This window comes from Plasmodium vivax, chromosome 6 (assembly GCF_000002415.2).
Source record: "Plasmodium vivax chromosome 6, whole genome shotgun sequence".
Lineage (NCBI taxonomy): Eukaryota > Apicomplexa > Aconoidasida > Haemosporida > Plasmodiidae > Plasmodium > Plasmodium vivax.
Genome location: NC_009911.1, coordinates 941,205 through 957,053, shown reverse-complemented (window position 1 = coordinate 957,053; position 15,849 = coordinate 941,205). Strand labels below are relative to the sequence as shown.

The following is a 15,849-nucleotide window of genomic DNA, read 5'->3' as shown; positions in this document are numbered from 1 at the left end:
CATTACATGCATAACACGAATGAGTTAAGCGTAAACTCAAGGAAAAAAAAAAAAAAAAAATGGCTACATGGCCAAACTCTGCTAATTCTGCAGATAAGTATAAACCTTTGCAGGGAATGATGCAGCAAGAGGAAAAATGAAGAAAAAAGAGGGAAAGAAAAAATGAGAAAAAAAAAGGGGAAATAAATGGCGCGATATAATGAAGAGAGAAAAAAAAAAAAAAAAGCAAGCAATAATATGCCGGGAAAAGTTAAGCATATTTTCGAGGAAAGCAAAAAAAAAAAAAAATGCTAAGAATTTTAAGCGGTAAAAAAAAAAAAAAAAGAGGCAGCATATAAAATTAATGCAGATATATGGAATAACGCATTAACGCGATGCAAGATAAAAGGATAATATATATTATTTAATGAGTGAACGAATGAGAGGCAGAAAAAGCGGAAGAGAATTTTGTTTTTGCAGAAACTGCATGGCTGCAAAGGGCAGCATGCTGCAATTAATTTTCTCGTGCGATTCGCGAGGAGAAACGACGTAGCGCAGTCGCCAAGTTGCGAAGCGGCGATGTTTGGAAGCGGCGGAGCAACGGGGGACGAGGAAACATAAAGTTTGACGTTCACTCCTGCAGAAAAGAAAAGGGTTCCTTTTCTCCTCTTATAATTATATGCACCGCGCCGCGCGTACATGCCAACAAAAAAGCGATGCTGCGGGGGGGATGTAGGCCGGGGTTGGCGCGCCACGCGTACAGCACAGTATGAAGTACATGCGGGCTTCTCCCTGCCGGAAAAAAATGCGTACAGGTACACGGAGATAGCGTAAAATAGGCCTAAATTAAGCGTAAAATAAGCGAAAAATAAGCGAAAAATAAGCGTAAAATATAAGCGCAAATTAAGCGCAAGTTAAGCGCAAATTAAGCGCAAGTTAAGCGCAAGTCAAGCGCAAAATATGATTGCAAGCTCAATATGTAGGCAAATTTTCGCGCCCACGTACGCACAATGTACAGGGTGAGAAGGGCCGCGCTTTTCCAGCGGGGGTCTGCCACGCGTCCCGCGGCGCGCGTAAAGGAAAGGAACCCTTTTTTTTTACGTGATGCCGCGCTGACACGTGCATTTGCCGTGAGGAAAAAAAAATAACTGCCGAGTACGCGCCCGCGGTACCCGCACGTACCTGCAATAAATGAAAATGGTACCTTTGTACGCCAATTTTCTGTTGCCGGTTTGGTTTTCCTTTTTTTTTTTTTTTTCTGTCCGCATATGGGCGAAATGAAATGTACGTGGGATATGCCTTAGTATTGTACCTTTTCTTTTTTTTTTTTTGAGCATGCGCAGGGGGCGCGCGTACTTTTTTTTTCCCCAGGCCGCAATGGGCGGTCAACATGGACACAAAATGGGAAGCAGTGACGCGGATGCCGCCCGCTACATCGCGCTACATCGCGCATCTCCTGGCGCCAGCAAATCGACTTTCAATTTCGCAGTGCGCCCGCGTGCATACAGAAGTACCTTGGCAGCGCGTATGTTATAGCATATAAAATATACAATATATAATATACATTATACAATATATATAATGTAGTACGATTTATTTGCATATTTTTGGCGTGCCCTGGCGCGCGAAGCTTGGAGAACGAGGAAGATTACTTTTTCCCCCTGCCTCTTCGATCTTTTTTTTTTTTTCTCACCATGGGCCTGCCCATAGGAAGCAGCATTTTTTATACACGCGTGTCATATGACATGTACGCAGAAAAAATGGGCCATAAAAAAAGACCCTGTATATATAAACCCCCTTGTTTGGGGAGGGGGGTGATAGGCATGCAAATAAAAATTGATACGCGAAAAAATAACGCTGAGAAAAGGGGGTTTGGAGGGGGAAGCTTTCTTTTCTTGCTTCCCTTTTTTTTGTGCGCAGCTGCGGGGGAAATATATTGGGAGTTCATTCACCTTCACGTTGGTGTCATCACATTGCTCTTTTGTGTGACCCTTTCCATTGACTGCGTTTTTTTTTTTGAGGGAGAGGGTACTCTTTGGCCCGTTTAAGATTTATACCTTTGGCCAGACTCCTTCTCATTTCCTGTTATTTTTCCCCTCGTGGGGCAGGCGTTTTTCTTAAAGGGGGTCATTCCTTTACGTAGCCACCTTCGCATACGTGCGTACATACGTACCTACATATATGATCGTATGTATGCACAGGTTGATATGCATACGTTCACATTGGCGTCGCACCCGGTGGTCGCTTCAAATTGTGTTCACCTCTGCTGCATTCGATGAAGCGAAGAAGTGATGTCCCAACTTATATGTGAGGAGAATGCCCTTCCTTTTTCTTCCTCATCTTTTCTTTTCCGCCCCTTCCCCCCTCCGGCTTAACTCTACTAATTTTGCGCGGCATAGGTATATGTACGTATGTTACTCAATGTCTACGTTAGATGGCCGTGCGTGGTCACCGCCTACCCATTTGGATGCATTCAGCTCGCGTGACGCATTGGAAGCGCCCCCTTGGTAGGGTTTCACTGAGGGACAGAGCAGCGCCCAGCGTCGCGCGAAGCCGCCCGTGAAGTAGTTCCCCATAGGTGTGTGTTGGTGTGTATGGGGGGTTGCATGCAAAGAGGCAATCCGTACGTTTTAAAAGAGCCACGAAAGGGTCACCCCATTCACCGTTCGCAGAAATTGCACAGCTTTGAAAGGTACATAGCGATAGAGGTACCTTTTCTTTGGTTAATTTATGTCCACACAAAACCCCTCTTGAATGGTGTAACTCCGAACCGCTTCGCCGCGACGACTGTTTTTGTTCTGATGAGGCATTACGAAAAGGGAACAGAATGTACATTTTCCAGGGAGTCATTTTGCCCCCCGTAGCAGTTACAAACGTTTAAGCGAAAGGGAAATAAGGACAACCCATAAAATTGCCAAATTCACATTGTTAGGGACCCATTACGTTGTTTTGCCGGGCGGATAAGGCTGCTTATCAGCGATCACCACCACGCTGAGATTACATGTGAACATCCCTTTCGTTATGCGGACAAGTGGGAGCCAGCTTTGGGTGCGTCCCTATTGGCATGTATGCAAATGCTTGGTTATTTACCAAATGGGGCAATTTTGACTTTGTTTTTCTCTCCGCGCGGTTATTCTGTAGGGGTTGTTAAAAGGGGGAAACGGATAGGGCCTCAGGAGGCATACATCCACACGAACGTGCATATATACATGTGTGCAGATTTGGGAAGGGCCAATCTGCCGCCCTGTAGGTAGCTAATTTTTTTTTTTTTTTTTTAAATCGAAAAGTTACCTGAACAGGTAAGAAAAAAAAAAAAAAATTAATAAATAAAAAACTTTTGGCTAGCTGAATGCACAGGAGGTTTCCTTCTTATCAAACTGGAAGAAGTTTCCATCATGTTGCCATCTTCGCAAAAAATGAGCCTCCATGTGATGCCTTATCGTTACGTGGACTTGCTTGCTCGCCTTCCCATTTAGTCCCAATTAAGACATTCCTTGCTGTCACTGTTTGCCCCTTCGCTGTTGTAGGGGGCACTGAATCCCCCCGCACACCCCGCGGCGCTGCCCACTGGCGAGTCAACCGATTGGGTATCCCAACACAGGGTTAAGTGCCAAGGCATGTACTCCGCCACAGGCACATACATTTTCAGCGTGTGTGATTTTTTCCCCCCTTTGCTAACTCGCGCAGGAGCTTCTCCAAAACTGTTGTAAAAGATGTAGTGCGCGTGGCCGGCCCCAGCAGAATCGCGCCTTTTTCTTCCCCATGTTACTCCCGCTCCCTTTGCCTCTCTCCCCTTTGGAATAATGAAAAAGGGCCCCCTGTTCCTCCTGACATGCCTCTACTTCATTTGCGCAAGCAACAAATGCAAGGGGTTGAAAATAAACAGGGCGGCGAGAACTCCAAATGTGTTGTTCAGCATAGCGGGAAAAGGCGAAAGAAAGGCTAACCTTAATGCGAATAGCAGGGGGGGAAAAAACAACCCAACCAATGATACCCATAAGAAGAAAGTGAGCGAACAGGTGGGAAATAAATTTCTCCAGCTGGAACAAAACAAACGGATATCCATCAACCCGCTGTTCAACTCCCTATGCAAAAATGTGAGCGTCAGTGAAGCCTGCCTGTACAATGTGCAGGAATTTTTTAACGAGGCAAACTACAACAATGGGAGGATTGCAAACCAGGGGGATAAGAAACTCTTCTGCGGTGTCCTATACGGGACGTATGAGGATGACTCTATAGTGAAAATTGAAAATGTATTTTTTGCGTTGAACCGCCCGAAACAAATGTATGATGTGGATTACCTGCTCAATAGTGAAGACAGGAGGAAGGCGGACGCGCTGGCAAAGATGCTCAACTTGGAAGTGGTGGGGGTCCTCTATGCCTACCCAGACATCGGGGTAGACTTAAGTGCGTCCAACAAGAAAAAAAAAAATTTCGTAAAACTTAACAAGAAGATAAAGACGCTGAATGATGAGGAGAACGAGCTGTTCATCCCCATGGGGGGGAGGGAGGTTCTCCTCGCGCTCACAGTGATGAGGCAGCGCGAGTGCTGCTCGCGGGGGAATCTGCCACGCAGTGGAGCGGCCACCAGTGGAGTGACCAACAGTGGAGTACCCCCAAACGGAGCACCCCTTCTGGACGCGCAAAAACGTCCGCCCAAAACTTCTCAAAACCGCTCACCCAGGAAAAAAAAAAAAAAAAAAAAAAAAATCCCCAACGTAAAGCCATTCATCACGCTGTCCGTCGGCATGGACAAAAGCTCCAAGTCGATAGTCGTCGAGGCGTACGAAATGAATTACGACTTGCTGAAGCTGCTAAATAAGGACATCATCAAAGACATGCAAAAGCAGAACAGCATACTGCAGTTCGAAGCAAACAAAAATGAAAAGGACCAAAAGATAAAAAACTTCAACACAGAAGTGGACCTAATGAATGAGTTATATTTGAAATGTAAAAGTGACATCCTCATCGAGAAAATCCAAGTGAAGCAAATCGACGTCCTCTTTTGTGTTAACAACGTCCCCATTCTTTCCCATAAAAGCCTCTACAACAGTTTCTTCCCCTACCCGAAAAATAGCAACTACTACGCCATTCTGCAGAGGTTTAATTACATGTCTAGATCGTTACGCAATCAAAAGGACATGGTCAGTATCTTCCGCGACTTTAACTTCCTCCTTTTCCTCACGAACATTTTTTCATTCGACCGTGACATCCCTCCCATTTGTAAAGCCGTCAACGATGCGAGCAACGCTGTGGGCATTCCCGACCAGTACGTAAGCATTTTGAGGAGCCTCTCCCAAAGTGCGAATGAGCCTCAGTAGTGCATGTGTGGGGGGAAAGCGGCTAGCTGCTCTGAGGTGAGTTAACTGGAGAGAAAAAAAAAAGAACACAACGGGGAAGGGCATAACAAAGCGGAGCGTCATTGCCATACGGTAAGAGGTCGAAGTGGAGCAGACCAAACCGTTGGGTGTTTTTTTTTTTTTTTTTTTGTTTCTTTTTAGAGAAATATGCACCCCCATTGTGTAACCATTTGCGTGGGCGAAAAGGGCTTCCCACCTAAACCGCCCATCGTCATGGTGGTAGTTTAGGGTGCCCCCTTTTTTTTTTCTTTTTTCTACCCTTCACATTTGAACCAGCTTACCCTGATGTTGGTCTTTCCCTCATTTGGCTAATAATTCACCGGGAGGAGTGAATACCCCACAATGGCTTCCACCCTTGAATCGTTCGTCAGTTCACAGCGCGCTTGCAAAAAAAAGACGCAGACGGGGAGGCGGCTTGAGGAAAGGCACACCGTTCGCCACACGGCGACTCCCCGGGCAGCAAGCAAAAAGGAAACATACGGAAAAGTGCGGAAAAATGCAGTAAAATGCGGTAAATCGGGCAAAACAGCCAAATCGGGCAAACGGCCAAATCGGTCAAAACGGCCAAACCCGGCAAAACGGCCAAACCCGGCAAATCGGCTAAGCCAATTTGCGCCCCCTACTTGGAGGCCAGCACGCGAATCGCGCCGCCGACCTTCACGAAGTAGTCGCCCCCCTCATTGCGCAGCGCTCGCCGCGGGGGGAGCGGCGGAAGGGGCAGGAAAAACTCCCCACCATAATACTCATCACGGCTAGGAACGCAACAGGCGTTAAGCAAGTTGCACATAACTTTACGCCTTAACAGTTTCAAGCATGACAGAGGGGTGGCGCTCCTCAGTGGCATCATCATCATCTTCCTCCGTTGGATTTCCTCCAATTTATCCCTCAGCATGATCAGCATGGCATTGTTGTTCCACTGTTGAATGTAGTAGAGGGTGGAAGGATTAACCCCCTGTCCCCTCCTCGAGCTGAAGATGATGCCATATAATTTATTTCTGTGCTTGTTCAGGTGCCTCTCATCTGGAGCAAATCCATTTGTGTGCTCTGCTGAATGGGGGCCACCACCAGCATCGTTGCTCTTCCCTTGAGCAAGTGTCCCCTTCCCAGCTGCAGGCCCTTCACTTGTTGGCTGTATCATCTGGGAGAAGCACCTCACGATTTGCTCTAGCCTTATCTCCTTCATCAGCTTGGCTGCAATTTTGTCTAAAATCTGTAGGACTAATCTGATGCCATCTAACTCAAAGTGCTCACATTTGAATAGCCTCCTAATAAGGGATAGTACGTTTTTTTTTTTTTTTTTTTTTTTTAATTTTTTTTCATACGAATCGAAGAAGAAGAGAATGTCTTCGTGAATGGGCTCTTCCCCTGCTCTTATATTCCCTACAAAATTAATGATGTCAATTTTGAATCTCCTTCCCTCTACACTTAGCAATTCATCTGGGACATCATCCCATGTGGAGTTCCTCTTCGCGGCGGCTTCTTCCTCCTTCAAGTGCACGTACCTCTGCAGGATGCTATCCACTTCGCTGTGTTTACTTTTCACGCTTCGCTTCTCCACGGACGACTGGGTTGATGCTTTCTCCCCCCTTGGGTCGACACCCCGTTTAGCGCCTTCTCCCCCATCCGCAGTATGTTCACCCGCAGTATGCTCACCCGCAGTATGCTCACCCGCAGTATGCTCACCCGCAGTATGCTCACCCGCAGTATGCTCACCCGCAGCATGCTCATCCGCAGTATGTTCACCCGCAGCGTGCTCATCCCTAGTATGCCCTCGAACCCCCTTTTCCTTCTGCCGTGCCTTCGCCCCTGGCCTGGCTTTCATTTTCTTCTTCGCTGCTATCCTTTCCTTATCGTCTGCTTTCCCCCCCACAGCTTCCTTTTCTGGGTACTTTCCCACCGCTTTGGTTTCCTCTCCCGTGTGCTGCCCATCGTTGACATCTGCAACATTTGCACTTCCCTCTTCCTTCGGAGACGCCACTTGCAGTTCATTCGCTTCTTCCTGTTGGGCCCCTTCCTCTGGGGTTTTCTCCCCTCCTGGCTCTTTCATTGTCTCTAAGATTTTTTCTGGCTCCTTTTCTGTCCCTTTTTCGGCCTCTTTTTCGGTCCCTTTTTCTGCCCCCTTTTCTGTCACCTTTTCCATCTCTTCCACCTCCTCCGCGTTCGTCTTCTCCTCTCCCCCTTCTCCGTTTTCCTTCGCGACGGTCTCCTCCTCTGCGCTCATTTTGGTAACCTCCTCTGCGTTTATTTTGATCGCCTCCTCTACGGTCATCTTGTTCTCTGCCTCTCTGCTCATCTGGTTCGACTCCTCTAGGTTCTTCCTTTTCTCCTTCGTCGTCTTATCGGCTTTTTGTCCATCCTCTTTTGTGGCCTCCTTTTTTGCCTCATTTTTTACCTCCTTTTTTGCCTCTTTTTTTGCCTCCATTTTTGCCTCCATTTTTGCCTCCATTTTTGCCTCCATTTTTGCCTCCATTTTTGCCTCCTTTTTTGCCTCCATTTTTGCCTCCTTTTTTGCCTCCATTTTTGCCTCCTTTTTTGCCTCCATTTTTGCCTCCTTTTTTACCCCTTTTTGGACCACCTTTTTAACCTCCTTTTTTGCCCCCTTTTTTACCTTCCTTTTGTCCAGCTTCGCTACCCCTTTCCTTGGGTCCTTTCTCCCCACCGGCTCCTCCGCCTTGCCCCTCCTGCTTGGCCGCTTCACCTCTGGGGGGGCAACTAATTTTGTCCTTCCACCACTCGCCGCGTCCTTTTTCCTGACCTTCTCCTTCGCCTTCACAACGTTGGAGTCGCCACTGCGCTTACCATGTCCGCTCCCTCTACTGATACCGCTACCTCTAACGCTACCCATACCGCTAACCTGGTCGCTTCCCCTACCGATGGCCAGTCTTTTCCCCTTCGCCTTGACGCGCAGATTAGTCCCTTGATGCTTCCCCTGCTGCCTCCCCTTCCTGGAGCTCCTCAAAGTGGACACTGTCTTGGAGCCCTTTTTTTCCTTGCCCATTTCGACGCTCCCCTTGGATTTGGCCTTTAAATCCTTCGCCAAGTTAATCAAATCGATAGACCTCTTCGAGCTGTCCTTCTGAATGCTCAACTGACGCACTGTCGTTTCGTTCATGCTGATTTGAAGTTCCTCTTCCTCTGCCTTTAGGCAAATGCTTATGTTGCTCTTTTCATTTGTCTGTGTAGAATCGTTTCGCAGGGCCTCCGAGAGCTCGCAGAATAGGCTCTTTCCGTAGGTGTCCCCGGGTTGGTTGTGTCCCTGGGCACTAGTGTCACCGTCGATGCCGCTATGGGTGCCACCACTGATGTGGAGATTTTGTGATGGAGGGGGTTCTCCCCTGACGCGGCTGATGAGGTGTCCAATCGGGAGGTCATTCAGGCGGCTCACTGGGTAATCACTCATGTGACTCACTGGGCGGCCAATCGCGTGACTTATTGAGTGGCCAATTGGGCGACTAACTGAGGGGCTGCTGGAATGGCTGACCGAGTGGCTGACCGAGTGGCTGACCGAGTGATCGACCGAGTGACTCACCGAGTGGCCGCTTTCATGCCTACGTCTGTACTCATTTGCGTGGCTAGCTGAGTGGCCAATTAAGGGGCTAACGGGGTGTCCAACCGAGTGGCTAAGAGAATGTCCAACCGAGTTGCTAACAGGGGGTACAACCGAGTGGCTAATAGGGGGTACAACCGAGTGGCTAATAGGGGGTACAACCGAGTGGCTAATAGGGGGTACAACCGAGGGGGTGGCCGGGAGCCCAATTGAGTGGCCCCGTTCTTCTCTACTTGTGCGGTCGTTTGCGTGGCTGTCTGTGTGGCTCGCCGAGTGACTTGCCAAGTAGCCAGCCTGCGAATTGGCGCCTCGACTAACCGGGAAAATAACCTGTGAACGGACGGCGCGATTGACATGTGGACTGCCGTCCCGACTAACTCCGCGGCTGAAAAGGGGACTACCGTCTCGACTGCCATCTCGACTGCTAGCGCGACTGCTGGCGCGACTGGTGCTGGGACTGACGCTGAGGCCGTGGGATTCCCGCTCGTCCCCCCATTTTGCACTTTGACTCAGGTGGAAGATGGAGCTCGCAGCGCTACCGAGGCGTATGCCATTTATTTCTATGCAACTTTGGTCGATGCTGCCTGACGGAGTGACCTCTATGATGGTGCTGTTGTTTCTCCCCCCTCCTGCTTCTCCCCTTTTCGAAGAAGCCAAGCTCAGCAGACTGGGTTGAATGGCTATCAGGCTCCTTTCATTTGGTGAAGCTTCTCCTTCCCCTTTGTCGTTTGCGGAGCTTATTCGTTTGGATGATTGTTCTCTTTTAATGATTGGTTGCTCCGGTTGGCAGTCTCCTCCTGTCTGCAGCCCCGTTTGGTCATGTCCTCCTGTCTGCTGCCCCGTTTGGCCATCTTCTCCTGTTTGCTGCCCCGTTTGGCCCTTCCTTCCCTTTGGATTCTTCCTTTGGCCAATTTTTCCCATAGCGCGTTTCACCGGTGGAGCGTTCAAATCTTTTTTCGCACTTTTGTAGGCACCCGCCCGGTCAGAGCTCTTTTTATTGCTTCTCCCCTTGTTCTTTACGCGTGCTTTGGCATTTGCATCTTGTGTGTCGCGCGTGACTTGTGTACTTTTCTTATCCTTTCGGCCAGCCTTTTCCTTTTTGTCCGCTTTGGCGCCCCCGCCGGGCTGTCCCATCTTCCCCTGGGCGACGACATTCTCGTTTTCCTTTGAACCTACGCTGTTACTCCTCGATGGCCGTTTTTTTTCGTCGTGGAGAGGTAGTACACCAGCATTGTTGCTTTTCTTCATACTAGTTTCATTTTTCTTTTTCTTTTTTTTCTCTATTGTCATTTGAGCTGGGGGAAGCTGCTTCCCTTGTTTGTCATTTTCTTTTTTCCTTTTCTCGGGTGCACTTCCCCTTTTGGTTGTGCCTCCCAACTCGTGGTCGTTGGGTTCGTGTTGATGTTTCATGTGTGGAAAAAAAAAAGTGAAAGACTCACATTAACGGGTGAACGTATTAAAGTTAAGCAATGGTCAAGCGGTTGTGTTAACGCGCTTGAGACGCCAATGTGTGTTGACAAGAAAAAAAAAAAAAGAAAAAAAATGATCAATGTTGTTTTTCTTCTCTGTGTTTTGTTCTCCTTCTCCTTCTCCCTTTTGTGGCACTGATGAGCAGTGAAAAGACGCGCGCATGGGTGTGCCCATGGGGACGAGCCATGAAAAAATGAAGCCAAAGATGTGGTGAAGCGGTGAAACAAAGCACACGCGCGTGTAAGACATGTTTACCTCCTTTTATACAGCCATTTAAAGCGTCTTTTTGGCTAGCTCTTTTTTTTTTTTTTTTAAATTGTATGAACGTTCATAAAAAAAAAGTCAGGTAAAAAAAAAAACGGCTCGCTGGTCAAGCCCAGCTGCCGTCAAAATTAACAACCCAAAAGTGGGCACAGAACAAGCGAAAAACACATGTTTAGCTCTTGACCCCTTCAGTTGCATTGTTTCCACCTGCACGTTCAGGCAAAGGCAACGACAGTGCAGCTGTGTGTAGGTGTAATGGCATAGTTGCATATTCGCATGATGGCACATTTGTATGTATATTTTTTTTTTTTTTTTTTTTTTTTTCCACGTGTGCACATGCCAACGCGAGTAGCTACCTCGTGAAGTGCGAAACGTGAGCCTTTTTTTTAAATCCTGTGGGGAAAAAATTACGTTGAGCCAAATGATGTCTACCTCTTGTATGAGGGCGAACTGGTTGGTGAGGGGAACAGAAAAAAAAGCAAAACAAAGCAGAACAAAGCAAAACAAAACAAAACGAGGACAACGCGAGGACAAATTCTGTTCAAGCGTTTTTGCCAAATGGGCAGGCGCTCGGGGAGAAGAATAAACGGGTGCCGCGCACTTAAACGAAAAAAAAAAAAAAAAAAAGAAGAATAAAAAGGAAGAAAAAAGGAAAAAAAAGGAGGAAGAAAAAAAGACATGTCGCTTTTCCTTCTTTCCGGTGTCCCCCAACTTTCGCCTTTCCCTTCACGTATTGGTTTGGATCCCCGCCGGGAACCCCGCGTGGACGCCCAGTTGCTGTCAATGCGTCCTCTTCCTTTGGGGAGTCCCGCCCCCCTTCACTGGTTGTCTTTCCTGTAACGGTCCCTCATCAACGTGGTGACGTGCTCCTTAACGAGTGTCAAGTTATGGTTGAAAATGTAGTCGGTGTATATTTCGATGTACCTGTTCCGTAGAAACTTCCGATTCAGCGTTTCGCAAGCCTTCCTCGCCTCCTCCTCGTCGTCAAAATAAACATGCGCTTGACCAGTGGGTTTGTTTTTTACCCCCCGGATGATGTGAATGGGGTACCCTACCTTGGCCAATTGGAAATTCTTAAAAAAGGTTTTTATTTCTTCTTCTGAAGCGTCGAATGGTAGTCCTCTCAATTTCAGCCTGGGTAGGTTAACTTTTTCTTCCTGCACATGTTGGTAATCGCTGAAAAATCTTCGAACGCTTTGGGTGGGCGAATGGTGTCCCTCTCGTAAAGGTGTGCCCCGCATATGGGCAGTGCTAACCAGCGTACATGGCCTGCCTACTAGCCTCTTACCTTTCTGCACTGTTGACATCATTTTGTATGTTCGTGTAACTTCCCCGGGGTGGGTGATTCGGCGCAATACCGGCATACTCGCTACCTCCTCCTCCCCGTTTGCTAACTTTCCAAAGGGGTGAAAAACAGAAATGTTCGCCTACTGTCGGCTACCCCCCTACCACCATAGAGGCTCATCCTTTTGGAAATCTCAAAAAGGTTTTCAAGTGGTACGCTTTTAACAAAGGGATGGGATGGCTGATCTGAGCCCCGCAAAAAAAGAAGAAAAAAAAAAAAAAAAAAAATCGTATCGCTACCCGTGTTGCGTAAGTCCAACTGAGTGGCTCATTCGGGCCCGCGCGGGGCACACGCCAAGGGGGGAAGTGAGTGCATACGCATACGAGCGGAAATGTGCAGGCGTGTGCCAATCGCGAGGAGTACGAGGAGCGTCATTAAGAGGTAAACGTGGCAAACGTGGCAAACGCGACAAACGTGATGAACCTGGTAAACATGGTAAACGTGGTAAACGTGGTAAACGTGGTAAACGTGGTAAACGTGGTAAACGTGGTAAACGTGGTAAACGCGGAGAAACCTGACGAGCTAACGGCACACCCAAGCGCACCTTAATTTCACGCGCGAACACTCGCCGGGCGGTTGAACGCGGAAGAAGGAGAAGTTCCTCCCCAATTAATTTCCTTTCACCTTTGCCTTTCACCTTTGCCTTTCACCTTTGCCTTTCACCTTTGCCTTTCACCTTTGCCTTTCACCTTTGCCTTTCCTTTGCCTTTCCTTTGCCTTTCCTTTGCCTTTCCTTTGCCTTTCCTTTGCCTTTCCTTTGCCTTTACTTTTCCCTTTCCTTTCCACTTTTCTTTCCCCCCCCACGTGTATTTTATGCATCCTGTACGAAGCAACAGAGAAACCCTCCTGACAAAGCTACGAAAGGTTAACCGCCACAAGGAAGTATGGGCGAGGATATCAGCAGCGGTTTCGGTGGCGGCCTCGGCAGTGGCGGTAGCGGCAGTAGTGATGCTAATATAAAAAGGGTAGAGGAAGAAAAAAAAAACCTTAACGGAAACAACTTAAACTTACTCCTAGGAGACCTAAAAATGATGACGGCCTACGAAATGTCCTCCGAGTGGAACGACACCAACATGATGAATGAGTGCTTTAACAACTTCTCCTGGTTTGACTCAAGAGTACTGAAGAATGTGCAAAATTATTTGAGTGCGGATGAAGTGGAGCGGTCCAAAATCGATTACGCGTATAACTCCCTGTTTCCGAAGCCGGTGGACGTGAAGGACACGAAGATGAATATGATGTCCCTGTGGATCAAGTCGCGCATTCACTACAATAGCAGCTTTTTCCCGTTGCAGCTGTCCCCCTACGACGCCTGATCGGGGGGGGAGAGCGGCGGGTCTGTCGTGCCTCCACCACGGCGCGTTAGTGCAGCGTGTTCATTCACTGTCTTTTATGGTCCTTCATTGTGTTAATTGTGTTTATTATTTTATTTTTTTTATTTTTTTTTCCCCTTTTAACGCATTTCGCGCCCGCCCCCTCGTCGGCGCGGTTAACTGGTACTCCTTGCAAGTCGCTCACAGGGGGGAGCCCCCGCGAAGGGGATACCTCTCCAAGTAAAGAAAGGTTGAGCGGCCAAGTGGAGAAAAGGAAAAAGGAAGTTTTATTTTTATTTTATTTTTCCACCGTCACGCCGCTCATTCGCAACCGTTGTGGAGTGCTCCCCTTCGTGACGCAAATGTAAGGGGAGTCACCACCACTAGCACCCCCTGGAGAGACACCAAATGGTAGGCGCCACTTTTCCAGTTGGGGTTACACCCACCCACCCCCATATGTGTGTACGCAGCTGAGCCCTTCACCCACATGGTGTCTCTCCCCGCCAGGCGCAAACCACTCCTCTCACACCAGAACTTCATCCATCTTGCGCCGCAGCTGGTCGACACTTGCGTAGAACTTATTCAAAACGGAGAGGGGCACATCCAGGGCCTCCTTTATGAAGATATTCGTTGCCAACTCGTCGTCTTCAGCCCCGTTGAAGCGGCCCACCCCCTGCTCATCATGCGGATTAGCCGCTTCACCTGTGAGGAGGGAAGTGCACACATGAGTAGGTGGCTCTCTCCACGGGGGGGGGGGGTACAGATATATGTATACATATGTATACATATATATATAGCGAAAGAGCAACGGCCTGCCAAACGAAGAGACGCACTCACCAAGCTTCAACTCATCCGAGGCGAACAAACACCCGGGCGGAGACGCTGCGGAAAAACCACCCCCATAAACCACATGCACACAAACAGGGGAAAACAAAAAAAGATATTCAATCATACTGTAAATGGAAAAAATATTCTCAAAAATATATTTTATTATCTTTTTGGCTTCTTCAAATTCGAAGAGGATAACCTGTGTGCAGACTGGCCTATGTTCATCTGCCTCGAGGGGAGGTGTTTCTTCCTTGTCTTCCGTTTGTTTGTTTATTGCGTCATTGGTGCCCATTCCATTCGCCTTCTCTTTGTGTGCTCCTGTTTTTTTTTTCATATTAACGCCGGTGGGTTGTTTGATAGACGTGGTGTGTTCCTCCGCTTTGCTGCCATCCCCGTTGGAGGGCCTCACGAAATTGTTGCCACTCATGGAGCAGGACTCACCCTCGACGGAGGTGCATCCCCCCTGTTGGGGAACGTCTCTGTTCAAATGGCCTTCCCCCGTTGGGTTTTCCACCCAACCGTAGCATACATTCTTACTCATCAAATGGGAGAAATAGTTGATAGTTTTTTTTTTTCTCCCTTTCTTTTCCTTCACATTGTCTCCAATCCTACGCATAGTCATAAGGATGATGGAGAGCAACAAATTGAGCTTGTGCACGTCCAACCCTATTCTGTTGGCGAACAGGATGGCTTGTATCACCACGGCTGTTACCAGTTTGTGCTTGTGTGCGCCTTTGGCGGGGGTGCGGCCTCCGTACAGGCACTTGGCTATCTCCTCGCCGATGAGTTCCTGCTCGTCGCTCACGTGTTTGTTCTTAAACAGGGGGGCGCCGCGCTTCCTGCCCTCCCCAGTTGGCGGCGATGCCCCGCTTAGCGGCGATTTCCCATGTTGCTCCTCCCCAGTTGGCGGCTCCTCCCCAGTTAGCGGTTTCTCCTCGCTTTGCCGCCGCTCCCTCACCGAGCAGTCGCCTGAGTTGAAAACCAACTCGCAGTTGCCCAGAGACATAATTCGATGTCCCCCCCCCTTCAAATGCCTCGCGTGTTTAAAAAGCTCCAGGATTCCCTCCAGCATGTCGATGGAGAAAAAAATTAAAACATCCTCATGGTAGCGCTTTTCCACCTCCATCATTTTGCAATTACAAGGGGGACACAGACGACCTCAAATGTGTAGACATACGATGGTGAAGGGCACAGCGCGGGGTGATCCTACTCTAATTCTTTTTTTTTTTTCTAACCCTTAAAATGGACACTTTATTTTTTATACGTTTGAGGGTATCCCCCCTTTGTGCGATTTTACCATCCTGCTGGCTGCCCCCTTTTTTCGATTTTTTTTTTTTTTCACCTCCCATGGGGGGGTCTTTCATTATGCCCGCTGAGAAATTCCCCCCCCCTGAGAGGTGAAAAAAAAAAAAAAAAAAATCCCCTGCGGTCCGCCTCTTCCCCGAGGGGTGCAATTTAAAGGGGAGAAAAAATATGATTCGTAAGTGGCCGGTGAAAATCTCAGTGACTGTTTTTACAAAGGGCGGCAAAAAATGCTGCATCGTGTTACCCCTTAAAGTGTTCCCTCTATGGAGGGGAGAAGGGAAGAAAAAAAAAAAAAAAAAAAAATATACATATATACACATATATACATCTTTGCATGTACAGTTACGCCGCAAGAGTGAAGACGAAACGGGGGAGGCATCTACGCTGGCGTGTAGAGGCGTACGAGTGTATGACCCCTATGTGAGGACACACCGGAGG

General features: G+C 48.2%; 6 protein-coding genes across 6 annotated transcripts, besides 5 other annotated features; 2 read left to right on the top strand and 4 right to left on the bottom strand.

Moving 5' to 3' along the window:
- Positions 1 to 3,268: 3,268 nt before the first annotated feature.
- Positions 3,269 to 5,300, top strand: PVX_111515 (hypothetical protein, conserved; the record flags this gene model as incomplete). Its single annotated transcript, XM_001608478.1, has 1 exon — positions 3,269 to 5,300. The coding sequence occupies exon 1, from the start codon at positions 3,783 to 3,785 to the stop codon at positions 5,298 to 5,300; it is 1,518 nt and encodes a 505-aa protein (XP_001608528.1). The 5' UTR covers positions 3,269 to 3,782.
- A 658-nt stretch (positions 5,301 to 5,958) lies between these two features.
- PVX_111510 (hypothetical protein) lies at positions 5,959 to 8,739 on the bottom strand (the record flags this gene model as incomplete). Its single annotated transcript, XM_001608477.1, has 1 exon — positions 5,959 to 8,739. One exon carries the CDS (start codon positions 8,737 to 8,739, stop codon positions 5,959 to 5,961), a length of 2,781 nt encoding a protein of 926 aa, XP_001608527.1.
- Positions 6,743 to 6,799: a microsatellite.
- Positions 7,207 to 7,248: a microsatellite.
- A 460-nt stretch (positions 8,740 to 9,199) lies between the features above and the next one.
- On the bottom strand, positions 9,200 to 10,176 carry PVX_111505 (hypothetical protein; the record flags this gene model as incomplete). Its single annotated transcript, XM_001608476.1, has 2 exons — positions 9,200 to 9,216; positions 9,288 to 10,176. 2 exons carry the CDS (start codon positions 10,174 to 10,176, stop codon positions 9,200 to 9,202), a joined length of 906 nt encoding a protein of 301 aa, XP_001608526.1.
- A 1,032-nt stretch (positions 10,177 to 11,208) lies between these two features.
- On the bottom strand, positions 11,209 to 12,161 carry PVX_111500 (RNA binding protein, putative). Its single transcript, XM_001608475.1, has one exon. It carries the CDS (start codon positions 11,982 to 11,984, stop codon positions 11,439 to 11,441), a length of 546 nt encoding a protein of 181 aa, XP_001608525.1. The 5' UTR covers positions 11,985 to 12,161; the 3' UTR covers positions 11,209 to 11,438.
- Positions 11,813 to 11,861: a microsatellite.
- Positions 12,162 to 12,329: 168 nt separating the features above from the next.
- PVX_111490 (hypothetical protein, conserved) lies at positions 12,330 to 15,235 on the bottom strand (the record flags this gene model as incomplete). Its single annotated transcript, XM_001608473.1, has 3 exons — positions 12,330 to 12,388; positions 12,416 to 13,980; positions 14,116 to 15,235. The coding sequence occupies 2 exons, from the start codon at positions 15,233 to 15,235 to the stop codon at positions 13,802 to 13,804; spliced, it is 1,299 nt and encodes a 432-aa protein (XP_001608523.1). The 3' UTR covers positions 12,330 to 12,388; positions 12,416 to 13,801.
- PVX_111495 (hypothetical protein, conserved) lies at positions 12,351 to 14,068 on the top strand. Its single transcript, XM_001608474.1, has one exon. It carries the CDS (start codon positions 12,850 to 12,852, stop codon positions 13,279 to 13,281), a length of 432 nt encoding a protein of 143 aa, XP_001608524.1. The 5' UTR covers positions 12,351 to 12,849; the 3' UTR covers positions 13,282 to 14,068.
- Positions 14,857 to 15,029: a microsatellite.
- Positions 15,163 to 15,226: a microsatellite.
- Positions 15,236 to 15,849: the final 614 nt, after the last annotated feature.